This window comes from Macaca thibetana, chromosome 1, assembly GCF_024542745.1.
Source record: "Macaca thibetana thibetana isolate TM-01 chromosome 1, ASM2454274v1, whole genome shotgun sequence".
NCBI classification, from domain to species: domain Eukaryota; kingdom Metazoa; phylum Chordata; class Mammalia; order Primates; family Cercopithecidae; genus Macaca; species Macaca thibetana.
This window is the reverse complement of record NC_065578.1, coordinates 130,777,411-130,798,225: the sequence shown is the minus strand read 5'-3', so window position 1 is coordinate 130,798,225 and position 20,815 is coordinate 130,777,411. Positions and strand designations below refer to the sequence as shown.

At 41.4% G+C, this 20,815-nt stretch overlaps 1 protein-coding gene across 2 annotated transcripts; it reads right to left on the bottom strand.

Annotated features, from left to right (window-relative positions):
• Nucleotides 1-733: 733 nt before the first annotated feature.
• LOC126948249 (T-cell surface glycoprotein CD1a-like) lies at nt 734-18,468 on the bottom strand. 2 transcript variants are annotated; one of them, XM_050779814.1, is made up of 6 exons: nt 16,663-18,468; nt 3,687-3,953; nt 2,735-3,013; nt 1,930-2,208; nt 1,484-1,574; nt 734-1,314 (listed from the first exon to the last, which is right to left on the bottom strand). In XM_050779814.1, exons 1-6 carry the CDS (start codon nt 16,685-16,687, stop codon nt 1,305-1,307), a joined length of 951 nt encoding a protein of 316 aa, XP_050635771.1. In that variant the 5' UTR covers nt 16,688-18,468; the 3' UTR covers nt 734-1,304. The 2 variants fall into 2 exon arrangements, with proteins under 2 accessions (XP_050635771.1, XP_050635768.1); XM_050779811.1 differs by lacking the exon at nt 16,663-18,468 and adding an exon at nt 4,294-10,469.
• Nucleotides 18,469-20,815: the final 2,347 nt, after the last annotated feature.

The following is a 20,815-nucleotide window of genomic DNA, read 5'->3' as shown; positions in this document are numbered from 1 at the left end:
TATAAATATATACATATATAAAATAAGATGTCTTTAAACAGAAACACACATAAAACAAGCTTATGTATTCATCAGTTAACAAAAATGTTGTGAAAAAGCTCACAAGAACCTAACACCTGTATTTCCCTGGGCACAATGGCTCAGTGCTCATGAATCCAGTGTTTGCAGCAACTGCACAGAACATAACTGTCGTGAATAATAAGAATGTGCAGTACGATATTACTTGCCTTGATCTCACTTCAATCTTGAGGAGCAATCTCTTATTCCCTTTTTTCATCATTTTCTCTTCAGTGACACACTTGTACTACATCTCAGGCATCACCAGCATCAGTGCCTCACAAATTTTAGTGGACTTGTGAGTATCCTGCTGATTTTCCAAAATACAAATTATAATTCAGTAAATCTAAGGTGAGGCCCACATTGTACCTTTCTAACAAGCTCCAATGTGAGAACTCTGCTGGTTGCCCCTGAGCCACTGAATAGTAAAGATATACATCCTGCCTTGCATACCTGCAACACTAATTTAACTCGAATAACTCTCTATAGTTGAATGATAGGAGTAGTAAGAGACAAAATTGTGTTTCTCCTCTGGAGCTCAGAGAACAAACTATAGAACTAGGAATGTGTAAAATTTCCTCCAAGCAAGAAGGCTTTTAAACAAGAGTATCAAATGTCTCAACTACTTCAAAAGCACGATAAAGGAAAAGAATAAGAAAAGACTACAAATTTGGCATAAATTCAACACAGAGTTTTATTGAGAACATGTTTCATGAAGGAAAGATCCTTCACCAAGGATGCATATATTAAAAACACACATACTTTGCAGTGAGGGAGTAGAAAAATTAGAAGGAAAAGGGGGACCTAAATAGCTGCAACGAAGGAGAGGAAGTGAGGAGTACAGTTAGCAAAGTATGGCTGAAATGTGGTGGGAGTTCAGACCAGGAAGAGTCCGTTTCCCACCTGTGAGTCAGGGAAGGCCCTCGGGACTAAGGGACATCTATAACAAGCCTGATGATCCATTAATAGTTGAACATGTGAAGATTGCTAGGATCCCATTCCATTTGGAGATAAAATTTGAATTTTAAAGTCCCAGAACCCAGGTCAGAACAACAAATCCTGCAAAACTAAATTGAGCTTATATTGACAAATGATCATTAATCAGAAACAAGCAAAAATGACAAAAGTTTTACAAGAAGAGTTAGAGGACGTCATCACCACGATGTGTTCAGGTGTATCCTGACCTGTTGGACTGCTGGTCTCTCACCTCAAAAGGAGAAGGGTGACAAGGAGGATCATGGTGTATCTTAACGGAAACTGGATGAAAACAGACATAGAAGTCACTCTGAATAAGGTGGAGCTAAGAATTGAGGAGTAAGAGGGAAGGGGACTGGGGAGAGAAGAACTGAGGAGAGAGAAACAAAAACCATGGGAAGACAAGTGGGGTAGGGAATAAGAGTAGGAAAGACACATGCAAAGAACTCACCAGCATTTCCTGAACCAAAGCGCAAGACCTATCAGAAGAAGCAAAGGCACTATCACCGCCAAGATGATCAAGCCCATGGAACTGTGATGTTCTGTGAATTTGGGGAGACACCAAGGATGTTATAATCCACCCCATTTTACCTCACCACTCCCTGCTTCACTGCATTCCCTTGGCTTCTCTTTTTCATTTGAGTATCCAACTTACCAATCTCTTTTCTTTTTTTGTTTTTCTCTCATCCCTGCTCAGAGATGGATTCTTCATCTTATCCTCAGCATCCTCCTGCATCTACAGTGCCCTCATTTTCAATACTTCCATTTCTTAGCTTACCTATTTTTATTCATGTTGGGGCTATAATCCCTAAAATCCTAAAATTTTCAGCTTGCCCTCCCTCTATGCCTGAGGACCACCCCTTGGCATTTCCAGCCTGGGCCCCAGCTCTTTCTCACCCCAGTACAGGATGATGTCCTGGCCCTCTAGACTGCTGTGCTTCACCCGACAGGACAGGTCAGCTGCCTCCCCAGCGGCCACCTCCAGGGTTGCTCGGAGATACCATGTCCTGTCAGCATTGGGCAGGATGTCCCCTCTCTGAGTGCCCTGCTGCTCCTGCTCACCCCGCATCCACTTCACCCACACAGGTTTTGGGTAGAATCCTGAGACATGGCACACAAGCTGCAGACGGCCAGGGCCAGGACTGAGGCCACGGGACAGCCAGGCCTCGGGTTTCACTGCAAAGGACAGAAAAGATATTCAAATACAGACTTGGAGTTTCATATCTGCACAGCAGATTAGAAGTTTAAATAGACACATCGTTCCCATTTCTCTCTTTTTTTTTTTTTTTTTTTTTTTTTTTTTTTTTGAGACAGGGTCTCACTCTGTCACTATGCTGCAGTGCAGTGGCATAATTATAATTACAGCACACTGTAACCTCAAACTCTTGGGCTCAAGCAATCCTCCTGCCTCAGCCTCTTAAGTAACTGGGACTACAGGTATGTGCTACCATGACTGGCTAACTTATTTTTATTTTTTAGAGACAGGGGTCTCACTATGTTGCTCAGGCTGGTCTGGGACTCCTGCCCTTAAGCGGTCCTCCAGCCTCAGATTCCCAAAGCACTGGGATTACAGATGTGAGCCACTGCACCCAGCCTTTCCCACTTCTGGGTGGCTCTTCCTTATTCCAGATTGGAAGGGGGTGGTGGAAGGGTATGATGATTTTGAAACCAAAGGTTCTTGGAGGGAGGGTGCAGGACTGACCTTGCCTCTGGAGATGTGCCTTTCCGGCATCAAGAAGACCCAAGATGAGACGTGGGCAGGTGTCACTGAGGAGACTGTGTATTATGTCATTTTGATGCTGATTCTGATTGAGCACTTTGCAGAGACGCTTGGCCATATTCCCAGTCACTGGAGATGGCAACCATGAATTATTCTGGAAGCTCATGAAATCTGATCCTTGATAAGCTAACCGAAGGAAGCTTCCTGAGAACTTTCCAGAGTGCAGTTCACAGCCTCCTGTCCACTGTATCTCAAAAGGATCTGGGGTTATGAAATACGGGAAAGAGGGAGAAAAAAAGATAAAATGAAATGAGTAGAAGAAAAGATTGTAGGAGTAGAACCAAGGATTGCAGAAGCAGAAGGGGGAAGTTTGCAGGGTTTAACATAATGGAATAAAATTTGGTTTGTCAGGGATTCAGAGAAAGAGGAATTGGTGGAAGATGTCGGTGGAGGAAAAGATTAGTAACGTATGGAAGAGGGCAGATTGGTCAAAGAAAGTGATGTGAATGCTGTGGGTGAGGAAGGACTTGGTGTAAGAGAACTGGGATTACAACAACTTAAGTTGAATGGAATGCAATGGGTTACAATTGAGTATATATAGAGAGACTGCTGAAGAGGCGGAATCAGAAAGTGAGAAAGCTGAAGGTATCTGGTTGTAGGGCAGGAGGAAGGGTGGCCGTAGGATACCTGTAAGAAAAGGTAATAATGCATAACCCTGCAGTCAATAACAGAGGAGTTCATAAGTAGCAGAACTGTTTGAAGAATTAGGATCTGGATAAGAGCCCTTGCCCAAAAGTATCCAATTGCAGTTTTATGGTGGAAAGAATAGAACAAGATACAGAAGAGAGTCAGGCTGTTTCCTACAGGAATAAGAAACATTGAGACATCCCCTGCCTCCCACCACCCCACTCCCCATGGAGGAAACTGAACTCACACTCAAACTGCAATTCACGGGAGTATCTATGCATTTCCTCAAGGAACTGGACGCAGTGTATGTGGAATAACATTTCTAGTTCCTTCCACTCCTCGTTGCTGAAGTTTCCCCTGGACCAGGGCCACAGGAAAATGATGGTGCTGCAATTTCTGTCCAAAGTGTGGGTCTGCAAATCACCCAGATAACCTGAGATCAGATTTCGTTTCCAGGAATGGTTAGAAAAGGATGCGATCTGGATGACATAGAAGGAGACAGGCTCCTTGAGCCCTGTGGCAAAAGAACAAAGAGAATGGGGAGAAGAAATTGAGAAAGAGAATGGAGAGAGGCCAGAGTGGGGGAACTCAGAATCTGGAGAAAAGGGGATCCATCATGGTCTTTGCAGACGTTTGCTTGCCACAGAGCCCCATGACTTATCAACCACCTTCATCAGAGCTCGGGGACTTGGAGTCCTGGACAGTCAGAATGGAACCAGCCTGGCACTCTCACTTTCCAGGTATATGCTAGGGAAAGCACACACACATACACACACATACACACATGTGCACACACACAAACACACACACACAGACCTTCATCCACCCAACTGGGCAGTTGTCAGAGTTCTTACCGTCTGCATTGCCACCACCTGGGAGAACAGCTAGCAATGGAAGTAGCAAAAACAGCATGTCATTTGCAGATGTTATTTCCTTCTCTCAGAAAAAATGGTCTTTGATTTCTGTTCCAAACAAACCTACCCCCACGATATCTCTATTCTGACTTCTTTCTGCAACCAACAGACAAACCTCCCATGACTGCAACAAAGAAAATTCACTCAAAAAACCCTGAGACGCCTGTTTAGTCTCTCATTTCCCTCTGGTTCTGACTCTCCTCTCTAGTTTCGAACTTCTCTCCTTGTCACCAACTTCCACCTTATTCACCTTCCCCTAATTCAACTGCTATGGAACAAGTCTGACGTGGCATTGAAAAGCCACTTAACCACTAAGGACCTTTTTTTTCCTCAATCATACAATAAGAGCATAAAACTAAATGGCTCCCAGAGTGCCGCCCAATGTTCTCATGTCCCTGCTGTTTTTGATCACTCTGTCCTTTTCAATATTTTCCCATGCATTTTCTTCCCGTCTCTTCACCCCCTTACTACGTTCTCATTTCTGATTTAACATTGGTTTATTTGCTTTGTCAGAGTCTCCTATGACTGCCCTGTGTGACAGTATAAACTAACACCTTTTCTCCATTATTCTTAGAGAAGAGCCAGTAACCATCACACACACCCAAAAAAAACAAGAACACTAAAATATATAAAGAAAATTTCCTCTGTTTGATTTTCATTGATATACATTCACTTACCCAACAGACTCTCTCAGCACCTGCCTGGAGTCAAGCATCTTGATACTTAAGAATATGCAGTGGTTGACAACACAATCACTTTATTGAAGGAGTTTTTACTCTACTTAGGGAGAAAAACACAAGAACTATAAATCTTGGTGTACTGAGTTTCATTACACTGTATACACTCTCTGGATAAAAAGGAGGCCTGCTTGAAATAATATTTTCTAAAATGGGGACTCCTAACTAAAGTTTGCCAGCCCAGAATTTTGACTTCAATGGTTGACTTGGATATTAGTTCCATGCCGTTATCACACTGTATCCCCACTTAACAGAGTACCTCACAAGTGGTAGGTGCTTAGTGAATATTTGTCAAATGAATAAATAAATTCAGCCAATACATCCATTTTTTAATTATGGAGGAGATATTCAACATGAAACTTTTTAAAGATATCATAAAAGTTACTTGTAACCCTACATAGTGAGATGAGAATCTCATACACTTTTATTAAGGATAGAAGTACAAGTTACTGCCATGAGGTTTACATAAAGGATCCTGCTATAAATTTCCTATTACTTATAAGAAACTAGTCAGAACTTGTGAGCAGTGAAGTTAATGGAATATTCCAAAGTCTGTATCCCAGGATCCCTTTTTATTAGTCCTACTTGGATGTTTCAGGGTGGTTTTGTGATAAACGAGTCTTTGCTGGACAGATTTACATTCCTCTTTTATGCTGCTTCTTACTGTTCAAGGACTTCTAAATATATGTTTGTGCTTTGTAGGTATCATCCATATAAATGTGTTTGGGCTATTTACTTTATTGTTTGGTTTTCAAAATAATTATCTGAAGCCAATTTAGGGGAAAAAATTTTTTTTTCTCGAGATAGGGTTTCACTCTGTTATTCAAGCTGGAGTGCAGTGGAATGATAGTAGCTCACTGTAACCTCAAACTCCTGGCCTCAAGCAATCCTCCTGAGTCAGCCTCCCAAAGTGCTGGGATTATTGGTAAGAGCCACCAGGCATGGCTGGCAAATAATTTTTGTTTGTTTGTTTGTTTTTTGTTTTGTTTTGAGACACAGTCTCACTCTGTCACAATTTTTTGAAGCCGGACCATCAAAATCACAACTTGAATTTACCAAAGAACTGAAATATCAGGGCATGCAGTTAACCCAAAATATAAAGAAAGACAGACTCCTCCAAGGACGGAAGGAATGCAAACCCTTGTTTACTTGGGACAGATGCCAGACACTATACAAGCCAGTAAGAAGAAAAATTCAGCTACAATTTTAAACAAATTAGTAAAGGCTAGCATGAGTATATAGAAGCCCTGGGAGTCATAGAAACAGGAAATTTCACATCAGTCTCTAAGCCCTTTTCCGTAAACCTCATGAGGGTCTTCTGAAAGATTAGGGTCAGAGATGTAGACCAGATAAATCCTCTCTCATGATGCGGGCCTGAGGAATGAGAACAGCTACTATATGGGAAAGGTAGTAAGTCCCAACTAGACCTCTCTCCTCTATTGTAAGAAAGAAAGAAAAAAAAAACCTGGCCAGGTGCAATGGGTCACACCTGTAATTCTAGCACTTTGGGAGGCCAAGGTGGGCATCACAAGGCCAGGAGTTTGAGACCAACCTGGTCAACATGGTGAAACCCCGTCTGTACTAATAATACAAAAAATTAGCCAGGTGTGGTGGTGCACACCTGTAGTCTCAGCTACTTGAATCCAGGAGGCAGAGGTTGCAGTGAGCCGAGATCATGCTACTGCATTCCAGCCTGGGCAACAGAGCAAGATTCAGCCCAAGATGGCCAAATAGGAACAGCTCCAGCCTCCAGCTCCCAGCATGAGTGACACAGAAGATGGGTGATTTCTGCATTTTCAAATGAGGTACTGGGTTCATCTCACTGGGTCATGTCGGACAGGTGGCGCTGGTCCGCAGGTGCAGCCTGACCAGCGAGAGCTGAAGCAGAGTGAGGCATTGCCTCGCCTGCGAAGCACAAGGGAGAAGGAAATTCCTTTTCCTAGCCAAAGGAAATTGAGACACACAACACCTAGAATATTGGGTAACTCCCACCCTAATACTGCGCTTTACCAAGGGTCTTAGCAAATGGCGCACCAGGAGATTATATCCCACACCTGGCCCAGAGGGTCCCACGCACAGGGAGCCTCCCTCATTGCTAGCACAGCAGTCTGAGATCTAACTGCAAGGTGACAGCGAGGATGGGGGGGGCGCCCGCCATTGCTGAGGCTTAAGTAGGTAAACAAAGCCGCCAGGACACTCAAATTGGGTGGAGCCCACCACAGCACAAGGAGGTTGGCCTGTCTCTGTAACTCCTCCTCTCGGACAGGTCATAGCTAAACAAAAAGCAGCAGAAACCTCGGGAGAGGTAAATGCCCCCATATAGCAGCTTTGAAGAGAGCAGTGGATCTCCCAGCATGAAAATTAAGATCTGAGAATGGACAGATTGCCTGCTCAAGTGAGTCCCTGACCCCTGAGTAGCCTAACTGGGAGACATCCCCCACTAGGTGCAGACCAACACCTCACACCTCACATGGTGGGGTACACCCCTGAGACAAAGCTTCCAGAGCAAGAATCAGACAGCAACACTCGCTATTCAGCAATAGTCTATCTTCTGCAGACTTTGCTGCTGATACCCAGACAAACAGGGTCTGGAGTGGACCTCAAGCAATCTCCAACAGACCTACAGCTGAGGGTCCTGACTGTTAGAAGGAAAACTAACAAACAAAAAGGACACCCACAACAAAACCCATCAACAAAGATTAAAGGCAGATAAAACCACAGAGATGGGGAAAAAGCAGTGCAGAAAAGCTGGAAATTCAAAAAATCAGAGCACATCTCCCCCTCCAAAGGAACGCAGCTCATCGCCAGCAACAGAACAAAGCTGGACGGAGAATCACTCTGACGAGTCGAGAGAAGAAGGCTTCAGTCGATCAAACTTCTCAGAGCTAAAGGAGGAACTATGTAACCAGTGCAAAGAAACTAAAAACCTTGAAAAAAGACTTGACAAATGGCTAACTAGAATAACCAAAGTAGAGAAGTCCTTAAAAGAACTGATAGAGATGAAAACCATAACACGAGAACTACATGACAAATGTACAAGCTTCAGTAACCCACTCGATCATCTGGAAGAAAGAGTATCAGTGATTGAAGATCAAATGAATGAAATGAAATGAGAAGAGAAGTGTAGAGAAAAAGGAGTAAAAAGAAATGAACAAAGCCTCCAAGAAATATGGGATCATGCGGAAAGACCAAATATACGTCTGATTGGGGTGCCTGAAACTGACGGGGAAAATGGAACCAACTTGGAAAACCCTCTGCAGGATATCATCTAGGAGAATTTCCCCAACCTAGTAAGGCAGGCCAACATTCAAATTCAGGAAATACAGAGAATGCCACAAAGATACTCCTCAAGAACAGCAACTCCGAGACACAATTGTCAGATTCACCAAAGTTGAAATGAAGGAAAAAAAGTTAAGGGCAGCCAGAGAGAAAGGTCGGGTTACTCACAAAGGGAATCCCATCAGACTAACAACAGATCTCTCAGCAGAAACTCTCCAAGCCAGAAGAGGGTGAGGGCCAATATTCAACATTCTTAAAGAAAAGAATTTTCAACCCAGAATTTCATTTCCAGCCAACTAAGTTTCATAAGTGAAGGAGAAATAAAATCCTTTACAGATAAGCAAATGCTTAGAGATTTTGTCACCACCAGGCCTGCCCTACAAGAGATCCTGAAGGAAGCACTAAACATGGAAAGGAACAACCAGTACCAGTCATCGCAAAAACATGTCAAAATGTAAAGTCCATCGATGCTAGGAAGAAACTGCATCAACTAGCAAGCAAAATTACCACCTAATATCATAATGACAGGATCAAGTTCACACATAACAATATTAACCTTAAATGTAAATGGACTAAATGCTCCAATTAAAAGACACAGACTGGCAAATTGGATAAAGAGTCAAGACCCATCAGTTTGCTGTAATCAGGAGACCCATCTCACATGCAGAGACATACATAGGCTCAAAATAAAGGGATGAAGGAAGATCTACCAAGCAAATGGAAAACTAAAAAAAGCAGGGGTTGCAAACCTAGTCTCTGATAAAACAGACTTTAAACCATCAAAGATCAAAAGAGACAAAGAAGGCCACTGCATAGTGGCAAAGGGATCAATTCATCAGGAAGAGCAAACTATCCTAAATATATATGCACCCAATACAGGAGCACCCAGATTCATAAAGCAAGTCCTTAGAGACTTACAAAGAGACGTAGACTTACATACAATAATAATGGGAGACTTCAACACCCCACTATCAACATTAGATAGATCAACGAGACAGAAAGTCAACAAGGATTTCCAGGAATTGAACTCAACTCTGCACCAAGCGGACCTAATAGACATCTACCGAACTCTCCATCCCAAATCAACAGAATATACATTCTTCTCAGCACCACATTGCACTTATTCCAAAATTGACCACATAGTTGGAAGTAAAGCACTCCTCACCAAAAGTAAAGGAACAGAAATTATAACAAACTGTCTCTTAGACACAATGCAATCAAACTAGAACTCAGGAATAAGAAACTCAATCAAAACTGCTCAACTACATGGAAACTGAACAACCTGCTCCTGAATGACTATTGGGTACATAACAAACGGAAGGCAGAAATAAAGATGTTCTATGAAACCAATGAGAACAAAGATACAACATACCAGAATCTCTGGGACATATTTAAAGCAGTGTGTGGAGGGAAATTTATAGCACTAAATGCCCACAAGAGAAAGCCGGAAAGATCTAAAATTGACACCCTAGCATCACAATTAAAAGAACTAGAAAAGCAAGAGCAAACACATTCAAAAGCTAGCAGAAGTCAAAAAAAAAAAAAACTAAGATCAGAGCAGAACTGAAGGAGATAGAGACACAAAAATCCCTCCAAAAAATCAATGAATTCAGGAGCTGGTCTTTTGAAAAGATCAAAAAAATTGATAGATCACTAGCAAGACTAATAAAGAAGAAAACAGAGAAGAATCAAGTAGATGCAATAAAAAAATGATAAAGGAGATATCACCACCGAACCCACAGAAATACAAACTACCATCAGAGAATACTATAAATACCTCTATGCAAACAAACTAGAAAACCTAGAAGAAATGGATAATTTCCTGGACACATACACTCTCCCAAGACTAAACCAGGAAGAAGTTGAAATCCTGATTAGACCAATAGCAGGCTCTGAAATTGAGGCAATAATTAATAGCCTACCAACCAAAAAAAGTCCAGGACCAGACTGATTCACAGCCGAATTCTACCAGAGGTACAAGGAGGAGCTGGTACCATTTCTTCTGAAACTATTCCAATCAATAGAAAAAGAGGGAATACTCCCTAACTCAATTTATGAGGCCAACATAATCCTGATACCAAAGCCTGACAGAGATACAACAAAAAAAAGAGAACTTTAGACCAATATCCCTGATGAACATCGATGAAAAAATCCTCAACAAAATACTGGCAAACCGAATCCAGCAGCACATCAAAAAGCTTATCCACCATGATCAAGTGGGCTTCATCTGTGGGATGCAAGGCTGGTTCAACATATGCAAATCGAAAAATGTAATCCAGCATATAAACAGAACCAAAGACAAAAATCACATGATTATCTTAATAGATGTACAAAAGGCCTTTGAAAAAATTCAACAGCCCTTCATGCTAAAAACTCTCAATAAATTCGGTATTGATGGAACATATCTCAAAATAATAAGAGCTATTTATGACAAACACACAGCCAATATCATACTGAATGGGCAAAAACTGGAAGCATTCCCTTTGAAAACTGGCACAAGACAGGGATGCCCTCTCTCACCACTCCTATTCAACATAGTGTTGGAAGTTCTGGCTAGGGCAATCAGGCAAGAGAAAGAAATCAAGGGTACTCAGTTAGGAAAAGAAGAAGACAAATTGTCCCTCTTTGCAGATGACATGATTGTATATTTAGAAAACCCCATTGTCTCACCCCAAAATCTCCTTAAGCTGATAAGCAACTTTAGCAAAGTCTCAGGATACACAATCAATGTGCAAAAATCACAAGCATTCTTATACACCAGTAACAGACAAACAGAGAGCCAAATCATAAATGAACTCCCATTCACAATAGCTTTAAAGAGAATAAAATACCTAGGAATCCAACTTACAAGAGATGTAAAGGACCTCTTCAACGAGAACTACAAACCACTGCTCAGTGAAATAAAAGAGGACACAAACAAATGGAAGAACATATCATGCTCATGGATAGGAAGAATCAATATTGTGAAAATGGCCATACTGCCCAAGGTAATTTATAGATTCAATGCCATCCCCATTACGCTACCAATGAGTTTCTTCACAAAATTGGAAAAAACTGCTTTAAAGTACATATGGAACCAAAAAAGCCCAAGACAACCTTAAGCCAAAAGAACAAAGCTGGAAGCATCACACTACCTGACTTCGAACTATACTACAAGGCTACAGTAAACAAAACAGCATGGTACTGGTACCAAAATAGAGATATGGACCAATGGAAAGGAACAGAGCCCTCAGAAATAATACCACACGTCTACAGCCATCTGATCTTTGACAAACCTGCCAAAACAAGAAATGGGGAAAGGATTCCCTATTTAATAAATGGTGCTGGGAAAATTGGCTAGCCATAAGTAGAAAGCTGAAACTGGATCCTTTCCTTACTCCTTATATGAAAATTAATTCACGATGGATTAGAGACTTAAATGTTAGACCAAAAACCATAAAAACCCAAAAGAAAACCTAGGGAATACCATTCAGGACATAGGCATGGGCAAGGACTTCATGTCTAAAACACCAAAAGCAACAGCAACAAAAGCCAAAATTGACAAATGGGATCTAATTAAACTGAAGAGCTTCTGCACAGTAAAAGAAACTACCATCAGAGTGAACAGGCAACCTACAAAATAGGAGAAAATTTTTGCAATCTACTCATCTGACAAAGGGCTAATATCCAGAACCTATAAAGAACTCAAACAAATTTACAAGAAAAAAGCAAACAACCCCATCAAAAAGTGGGCAAAGGATATGAACAGACACTTCCCATAAGATATTCATACAGCCAACAGACACATGAAAAAATGCTCATCATCACTCGCCATCAGAGAAATGCAAATCAAAACCACAATGAGATACCATCTCACACCAGTTACAATGGCAGTCATTAGAAAATCAGGAAACAACAGGTACTGGAGAGGATGTGGAGAAATAGGGACACTTTTACACTGTAGGTGGGACTGTAAACTAGTTCAACCATTGTGGAAAACAGTGTGGCGATTCCTCAAGGATCTAGAACTAGAAATGCCATTTGACCCAGCCATCCCATTACTGGGGATATACCCAAAGGATTATAAATCATGCTGCTATAAAGATACATGCACGCATATGTTCATTGCGGCACTATTCACAATAGCGAAGACTTGGAATCAACCCAAATGTCCATCAGTCACAGACTGGATTAAGAAAATGTGGCACCTATACACCATGGAATACTATGCAGCCATAAAAAAGGATGAGTTCCTGTCCTTTGTAGGGACATGGATGCAGCTGGAAACCATCATTCTCAGCAAACTATCGCAAGAACAGAAAAGCAAATACCGCATGTTCTCACTCATAGTTCGGAACTGAACAATGAGATCTCTTGGACACAGGAAGGGGAACATCACACACCGGGTCCTATTGTCGGGAGGGGTAGAGGGGAGGGATAGCATTAGGAGATATACTTAATGTAAATGACGAGTTAATGGGTGCAGCACACCAACATGGCACATGTATACCTATGTAACAAACCTGCACGTTGTACACATGTACCCTAGGACTTAAAGTATAATTAAAAAAAAAAAAAAAAAGAGCCCTTACCTGCCGGGGAAAGGGCAGAAAGCTCTGCTGCCTTCAGGCACAGGTGAAAACCCACTGCAACTGAGGAGGAGAAAAACAACAGGAAGGAACAAGAAAACATCCTGGTTCCAGACTATTAGAGGTCCCAAACTGCTGGAAGAAAGGCAGGAACACTTACATGACAAAAGTTCAAAAAATTCAAAAACAACTGACCTGCCTAAGAATGAGACTGCACCAGAACAAAAGGTAGTGCTGCTACTCCTTCTCCCAAGCAGTATCATAAGTATCAATTCCGAGAGGAGTCTGCAGCTAGAAGAATGGAAAGCATGGTGGTGGGTCCTCTAGAGATACTTCACAAAGGAAACACCAAAACCTGAGAATGGAGACATTAACAAAACCTGGCAAACCAGCCCCACCCCACAAACAGAGTAATATAGAGGAACTTGAAGACTATTGTAGCAACAGCAAAACGCAAACCCAGTTAGCTCCAGACTAGATTGAGTCAAACCCTCACACTGCAGTTCACTCTTGAGTAACATGGGTTTCAACTGTGTGGGTTTACTTATACATGGATTTTCTTCTGAGTCTGCCACCAGTAAGACAAGGCAACTCCTTTTCCTCCTCCTCTTCTGCCCACTGTACAGAAGACAATGAAGATGAACACGTGATGATCCACTTAATAAATAGATACATTTTCTCTCCCTTCCGATTTTGTTAAAAATATTTGCTTTCCTCTTGCTTACTTCATTATGAGAATGTCATCTATAATACATATAACATACAAAATATGTGTTCGTCAACTGTTTTTGTTAGCAGTAAGGCTTCCAGTCAATAGTAGGCTATTAATAGTTAAGATTTGAAAAAGTCAAAAGTTATACATGGATTTTTGACTGCATGGGGCCGTCATCACTCCTAACCCCCGTTATTCAAGGGTCAACTGTACAAGTTTAGCAAGCTTAGCCTGATTTCTTATATGGAATGGCTCCTGGGAAAACCTTAGAGATACAGGGACTGTAATCCTTAAAAAGCTCTTCTAAAACTTTATGAGGCTTCTCCCTCACTCAAATGAAATAAAACTGCAGGGACAGCAGACTTCACGCCAAAGTAACAAAATGAGGGCACTAAAGCCAGCATACACACACAAATGTTTCCCAAGTTAATGCAAAGAGTAGGGAATGAAAAGATGAGGGAGATGGGAAGAGAGGAACAACACTGGGCTAATCAGGCACAAGACATCCGCATGACTCAGACCAAGGTGGAAGATGGCAGAAATGGTTGGAGAAGGGGAAGGCTGAGCTATCCAGGGTCCTAGGATGGAAAGTCTGAGAGAGGCAAGGTTCTCTGAAGGTTTTAAAGAGGCAGAGTCAGGATCATCCTCCAAATAGTGAGTTAATGAGTGTATTGTATATCCCGGGCTTGCTTCATGGGGCATGCAACCAATGCAGCAGCATAGTTGATGCCCTATGATCATCATCTTTAAATTCTTCATAATTGTATCTTAATGTATGTTTTATAAATGAAGTCAAATGAGCCAAAAAGAACTTGTGTGACGGCTTCTCAGCTGACATGTGGTCTTGGCTCCCATCACTTCACCTCCCCAGCACTGATTCTCCACCATCTGCTCCCCACTGTCTGGGGCCACAGGCAATTCCTGCCTTCCTGTCCACCACCACCCTGCCACTCTCTGCCCATACAGCCATCTGATCTCATCGGCAGAGGAGGCCCCTTCTGCCATCACCTTTCACAAGTACCTTGCTTCTGGCAGGGACACAAGAAGAATAAGATTTGGGGGCATGCATCCCACAGTATCTGCACAGAGCTTGGCTTTAGCCCCATCCCCACCCAGGCTGCACCACAGAGTGTTTTGAGACAGCTCAGGACAACCTGCTATCCCTTGATCCAATAATCAAGTGCATCTCCATACAGTGGTTGCAATTTCATGGTGGTCACCCATCTGTAGAGGGTTGGAGTGGCCACGGTGGGAAGGGGAGACTGACTTCCTCTTCCCAGCAAGAGGAACCCAGCAGCCAGTGGGCAACTTGCATGGGCTCAGAGTCATGGAGTGGGGCCCCCGGGCACCTAAGAGCCCGTGTTCACTCTGTGAGTATCCCTGTGCCCAAGGGGTACAACATTAGCAAATTAAACAAATAAACAAAAATAACAAAACAAAACACCATAACAGGTTGAGACAGAGAGAAAGAGACAGAAACCTCACGCCTGTAATCCCAGCACTTTGGGAGGCCGAGGCGGGCGGATCACAAGGTCAGGAGATCGAGACCACGGTGAAACCCCGTCTCTACTAAAAATACAAAAAATTAGCCGGGCACGGTTGTGGGCGCCTGTAGTCCCAGCTACTCGGGAGGCTGAGGCAGGAGAATGGCGTGAACCCGGGAGGCGGCGCTTGCAGTGAGCCGAGATCGCGCCACTGCACTCCAGCCTGGGCTGGGCGACAGAGCGAGACTCCGTCTCAAAAAAAAAAAAAAAAGAGACAGAAACTTCAGAAGGAATGAGAAAGTTTTATATTTTAATACTTTTAAAAGCACTCTTATCCTGCCTATTTGAATACAGACCTGCTATGTTCTGAATCTTTGTGTCTTCCCAAAATTCATATGTTGAAATTCTGACCCCTGATGTGATGTTAGTAGGAAGTGGGGCCTTTGGGAGGTGATTAGATTGAGATTGGAGCCCTCATGAATGTGATCAGTTCCCTTATAAGAGACCCAAGAGAGACCACTGACCCCTTCCACTATGTGAGGACACATCCAGAAAGTGTACTCTATGTACCAGAAAGCAAGTCTCCACTAGACACTCAATCTTCCTTGATCTTCCCAGCCTCTATAACTGTGAAAAATAAGTTTATGCTGTTTATAAGCCACCCAGTCTGTGGTATTCTGTTTTAGCAGCCTGAATGGAGAATGAAAGGGCCCCAGATTTTTATTCTTCACAACCCCACAAATTATGTGTCCTGCACCTTTGAGTATGGGGTCAGAAAAGCAAAGAGAAGTCAGTTTACATTTGATAAGGAAAAGAAAGAGAATTAACTAATTGAGAAATGGAGTTCTGGGACCAAAGGTTTGGGAGCTGATCAGAAACACCAGGGGCATAAAAGATGCTAAAGAAGGAAGAAGCGGTAGAAGAGGAAGTTGGGCGCAGATTGGAAAGAGAAGTGGAGCCAAACCACAAGTTTCTCCACCCCAACTTTCTGTGGGCAGAGCTGATCTTTATCAGAGATGCAGGCAGTAGCTGGTGAGAGTCATAGTCCTACTGTGGGTCTGCAACTTTCCCAGCCAACTCCACTCCTGAGTGTGCACTCAGCTATGGTGGGTACAGGGCAGGATCTGAATGAGGGAACGGAAGGGAACAGGGCTTTTTGGAAGCTGTCTGGGGGTGCTGAGAAATTGAGGGTGGGGGCTGAGAAACAGCAGAATGCTAGGCAAAACTCAAGAGATAAGACAGGTAGGGAAGGTGACCAGGATCCGAGAAAATGAAAATAATTAAGAGAGGAGATGGCTATCACTGATCACTGATAATTTTGTGCTCCCTGGACACAGGAAACCCCAGAGAAGAAAACTAGGGTGAATAACATATACCCTGATTGGAACTCAATCAGACAGGTGTCCCAGCTATCCTAGGCAAGTCCACTATTCTTCCCTTTGCCACCAAACCTTTCCCCAGGATCCACTTTCTTGAATCACTGGTGTTCACGCCAAAAGCATGTTCCTGTTCACTGTAACAGCTCTTACCTGTTGCTCCCCCAAAGCCGAACATGGCTTCTAAATTCTTCCTTCCCCAGTGAAGCTCTCCTCGGAACCCAGATATGAAAGCTCCCCTCCCGACGTGGTCTCATCTCATCTGACTTCCCCCTCTTCACTAACAGAAACCTCAATTTCCTGGCCAAAGAAACCACTGCCTCTCATAACCACATGCCTTTTCTGGACTTGTCATCTTCCCTCTCACTCTGCTTGAAGTTTTTTCCTTGCCATTCTGGCCTCTGGCAGGTCTCGCTTTATCTGCCTGTGTGCTGCTGGCCTCTCACAGCACATCTCTTGCAGTAAAAGGAGCTTTAGACTGAATCAAGATGAACCCCCACATGGAACTCCTGTTGGACATCTTGAATTGGAAAGATCCTTAACACTTTGGCCTCAGTTTCCTTATCTGTAAAATAACTAGATTGAAAGAACTGAATAGTCGCTAATGTCACCATGGCTTAGTCTTTGTGTCTTACCTTGCTCCTGTTCCTTCCCATACATGTGTTCTTCTTCCTCCATCTTTCTCACTCTTCTGTGTCTTCACTGTCATCCTCCCTTAGCCTTTATCTCAGCTCCGAGAGCCTCCTCTTCATTTTCTCATACTTCCTATCCATTCAATTTAACCTCAGTCCCTCCTCCTGGACTCGCTTTCCTAACTAAAGCATTGCCTTGTCACATGACCCTTGGATTTCTGTGTGTAATACATAAAACAGCCAGGGATTCTGCCTGTGGAAAGACAGCACACTACATGACATGAAAAGACATACTAATACAAAACACCCAGAAATGCAAGATTGTTTTAAATAATTTTAAATGCATAAGCTACATTTACAATGAAATAAAGGAAGTCCTCTAAGGGGCAAAGTAAAGAAATGTAAACCTAGAGAGGCAAACAGGATCCATAACTGGACATATTAAGCATTGTCTTGTATAGATCCCTAGGAGTTTGGCTACTGTTAGTCACTTGAATCAGGAAACAAGGCCTTAGGATGAAAAAAAAATGGTAATAAGAGTTGCAACTGAGGCTCCTGCTACATCTTCACTTCAGTGATAGAATGGACGAATAGACTAGAAAAATAAATCCATCCAATTTTATGGATTGGTTTTTCAGTTTTTCCCCTTCTGAGGATTGCTAATCACAGGTCTGAGTTTGAAGTTCAAAAGTATCTACTTGCATGAGCCTGAAATTCACAAGCTAAGAAATTAATTTTAAAAGTAATTCCAGGCTGGGCACAGTGGCTCACGCCTATAATCCCAGCACTTTGGGAGGCCAAGGTGGGTGGATCACTTGAGTTCAGGAGTTTCAGACCAGCCTGGCCAACATGGTGAAACTTCGTCACTACTGAAAAAACAAAATTAAGCCAGGTGTGGTTGCGCACAACTGTAATCTCAGCTACTCAGGAGACCGAGGCACGAGAATGTCTTGAGCCCAGGAGGCGGAGGTTGCTGTGAGCCGAGATCGCACCTCTGCACTCCAGCCTGGGAGACAGAGCAAGGCTCTGTCTCAAAACAAAACAAAACAAAACAAAACAAACATAATTCCAGGTGTGCCACCTGGTGGAAGTTAAAGCAAAGTTCATCTCAAGAGAACCACCCTCAATACAAGCTGCAAAGGGTATTGCACAAAAAGCCTTTCCTAAGATGAGGTCGCCATCCATAATTAGCACCGGGAGAAAGATTGCATGATGAAGGAAAGTTGGCAGACAGAATAAATAGTTTTGTTTCCCTAAGATATAACATATAGAGGAATTTATATTTTAAAACCTTAAAGTCAAAAGGTTTGAAAAAAGACATTATCAAAAAATACCAAGCATATTTTAAAGCAAACTAAACTTCTAAAAAGATAAACTCTAATTACTATAATTAAAATATCAATAAGTGGATTAAACAACAAAGATAAAAAGCAATTTAAAAATACTTATAAACTGAGAGAGCTGAAGAATTTCCTCTAATGCAATATAGAGATAAAGTGTTGAATATAAAAGAAGTTAAGATATATGAAAATTTGTATGAAATCCAGTATGAGCTCAATAGGAATTTCATTAAAAGACAAAACACATAATTGGAAGAGGAAATACTTAAAGAAAGCATGGCTGAAAATTTTCCAGAAGTAATGAAAGATGAATGTTTAGATTCAAAAAAGACAAAAGCACCAAAGCAGAATTAGTAAGTTTTTTAAATAATCTTTATTTTTCATAGTGACGAGTAAAACTTAAAGATGTAGATGACTCAGAACATAAGACAATAGAAAGCAAAGTTCCTTTTATTATATTTCAGTCATTATATTACAATTATAAACAATCAGTTGTCTACAAATATCAAGTGTTATGCTAAACACTTATATTACAAACAGTAGATAGATAAAAACTCAAACTCTACAGAAAGAAACCTGTAAATCAATCATAAATATAGAGTGTGATAATTCTCTCATGAGAGAAAGTATAGGGAAATGAACAAAGCTGATTAAATCTTTCTGCTCCATATTTTCACTGTTTGCATGGCTTTGCGCACTCTGAGCACCAGACTTTTGGCTGCAATAAATTACCCTCTCTGTTTTCTAATATGTATAATCAATTCTGATTCTTTTCTTTAAGCCCAAAAGGAATATTATATTTTCCCCTCCTTTCACATGATTGCAGAAACAGTAACCAAAACCCATGATACTGCTAGATTACTTATTTAAGTAAAGAATTTGAAGAACTATCACCTAAAATAATACTACCCTATTACTAAAATTATGCAATTTTTTTCTTTGTTTCTGTGTTTTGTTATATAGTGTTTATGTTATATAGTGTTTTTGTTTGTTTCTGTGTTTTGTTATATAGTGTTTATGTTTATGGGGCACATGAGGTATTTTAATGCAGACATATAATGTGTAATAATCACCTCAGAGTAAATGGAGTATCCAATACCTCAAGCATTTATGCTTTCTTTGTGTTACAAACAATCCAATTATACTCTTTTATTTTTAAATGTGCAATACATTATTGTTGGCTGTAGTCACCCTGTTGTGCTATCAAATACTAGTTCTTATTCAGTCTACCTAATTATATTTTTGTACCCACTAACAATCTCTACTTTCCCCCACTCCTACGACCATTTCCAGCCTCTAGTGACCATCATTCTACTGTCCATCTCCATAAGCTTAATTGTTTTAACTTTTTAGCTCCCAAAATAAGTGAGAACATACAATGTTTGTCTTTTTGTGTCTGGCTAATTTCTCTTAACATAATGCCCTCCAGTTCCATCTATGTTGTTGCAAATGACAAGATCTCATTTGTTATGGCTGAACAGTACTCCATTATGTATATGTACCACATTTTTTTTTATCCATTCATCTGTTGATGGACATTTAGACTGCTTTCAAATCTTGGCTATTGTGAATAGTGCTACAATAAAAATGGGAATGCAGATATCTCTTCAATATACTGATTTCCTTTCTTTTGGATATATACCTAGCAATGAGATTGCTGAATCATATGGTAGTTCTGTTTTTGGATTTTTGAGGAGCCTCCAAACTGTTCTCCACAGTGGTTGTACTAATTTACATTCCCTCCAACAGTGTCAGAAGGTCCCCTTTTCTCTACGTTCTTGCTAGCATTTGTTATTGCCTGTCTCTTATATAAAAGCTTCTTTAGCTGGGGTAACATGATATCTCAGTGTACTTTTGATTTGCATTTCTCTGAAGATCGATGATGATGAGCACTTTTTCATATACCTGTTTGCCATGTGTATGCCTTCTTTTGACAGATGTGTATTCAGATATTTTACCCATTTTTAATGGGATTATTATTTTTTTTCCTATTGAGTTGTTCGAGTTCCTTATATATTCTGGTTATTAATCCCTTGTCAGATGGATAGTTTGCAAATATTTTCTCCTATTCTCTGGGTTGTCTCTTCACTTTGCTGTTTCTTTGCTTTGCAGCTTTTTAACTTGGCATTATCCCACTTGTCCATTTTTGCTTGGTTGCCTGTGTTTTGGAGGTATTTTTCTCAAGAAATCTTCACCCAGTCCAGTGTTCTAGGGAGTTTTCCCAGTGTTTTCCTGTAGTAGTTCCATAGTTTGAGATCTTAGATTTAATTCTTCAATCCATTTTGATTTGATCTGTCTGTACGGTGAGAGATACAGGTCTAGTTTCATTCTTTT

Excerpts from the sequence above, each read along its gene's own strand:
- LOC126948249 (XM_050779811.1), bottom strand. The coding sequence starts at position 4,351 with ATGCTGTTTTTGCTACTTCCATTGCTAGCTGTTCTCCCAGGTGGTGGC. Across the intron at positions 3,014-3,686 it reads CCGTGAATTGCAGTTTGAGT|ATCCTTTTGAGATACAGTGG; the intron begins GTGAGTTCAGTT and ends TCATAACCCCAG. Across the intron at positions 2,209-2,734 it reads GGCACATCTCCAGAGGCAAG|TGAAACCCGAGGCCTGGCTG; the intron begins GTCAGTCCTGCA and ends TGTCCTTTGCAG.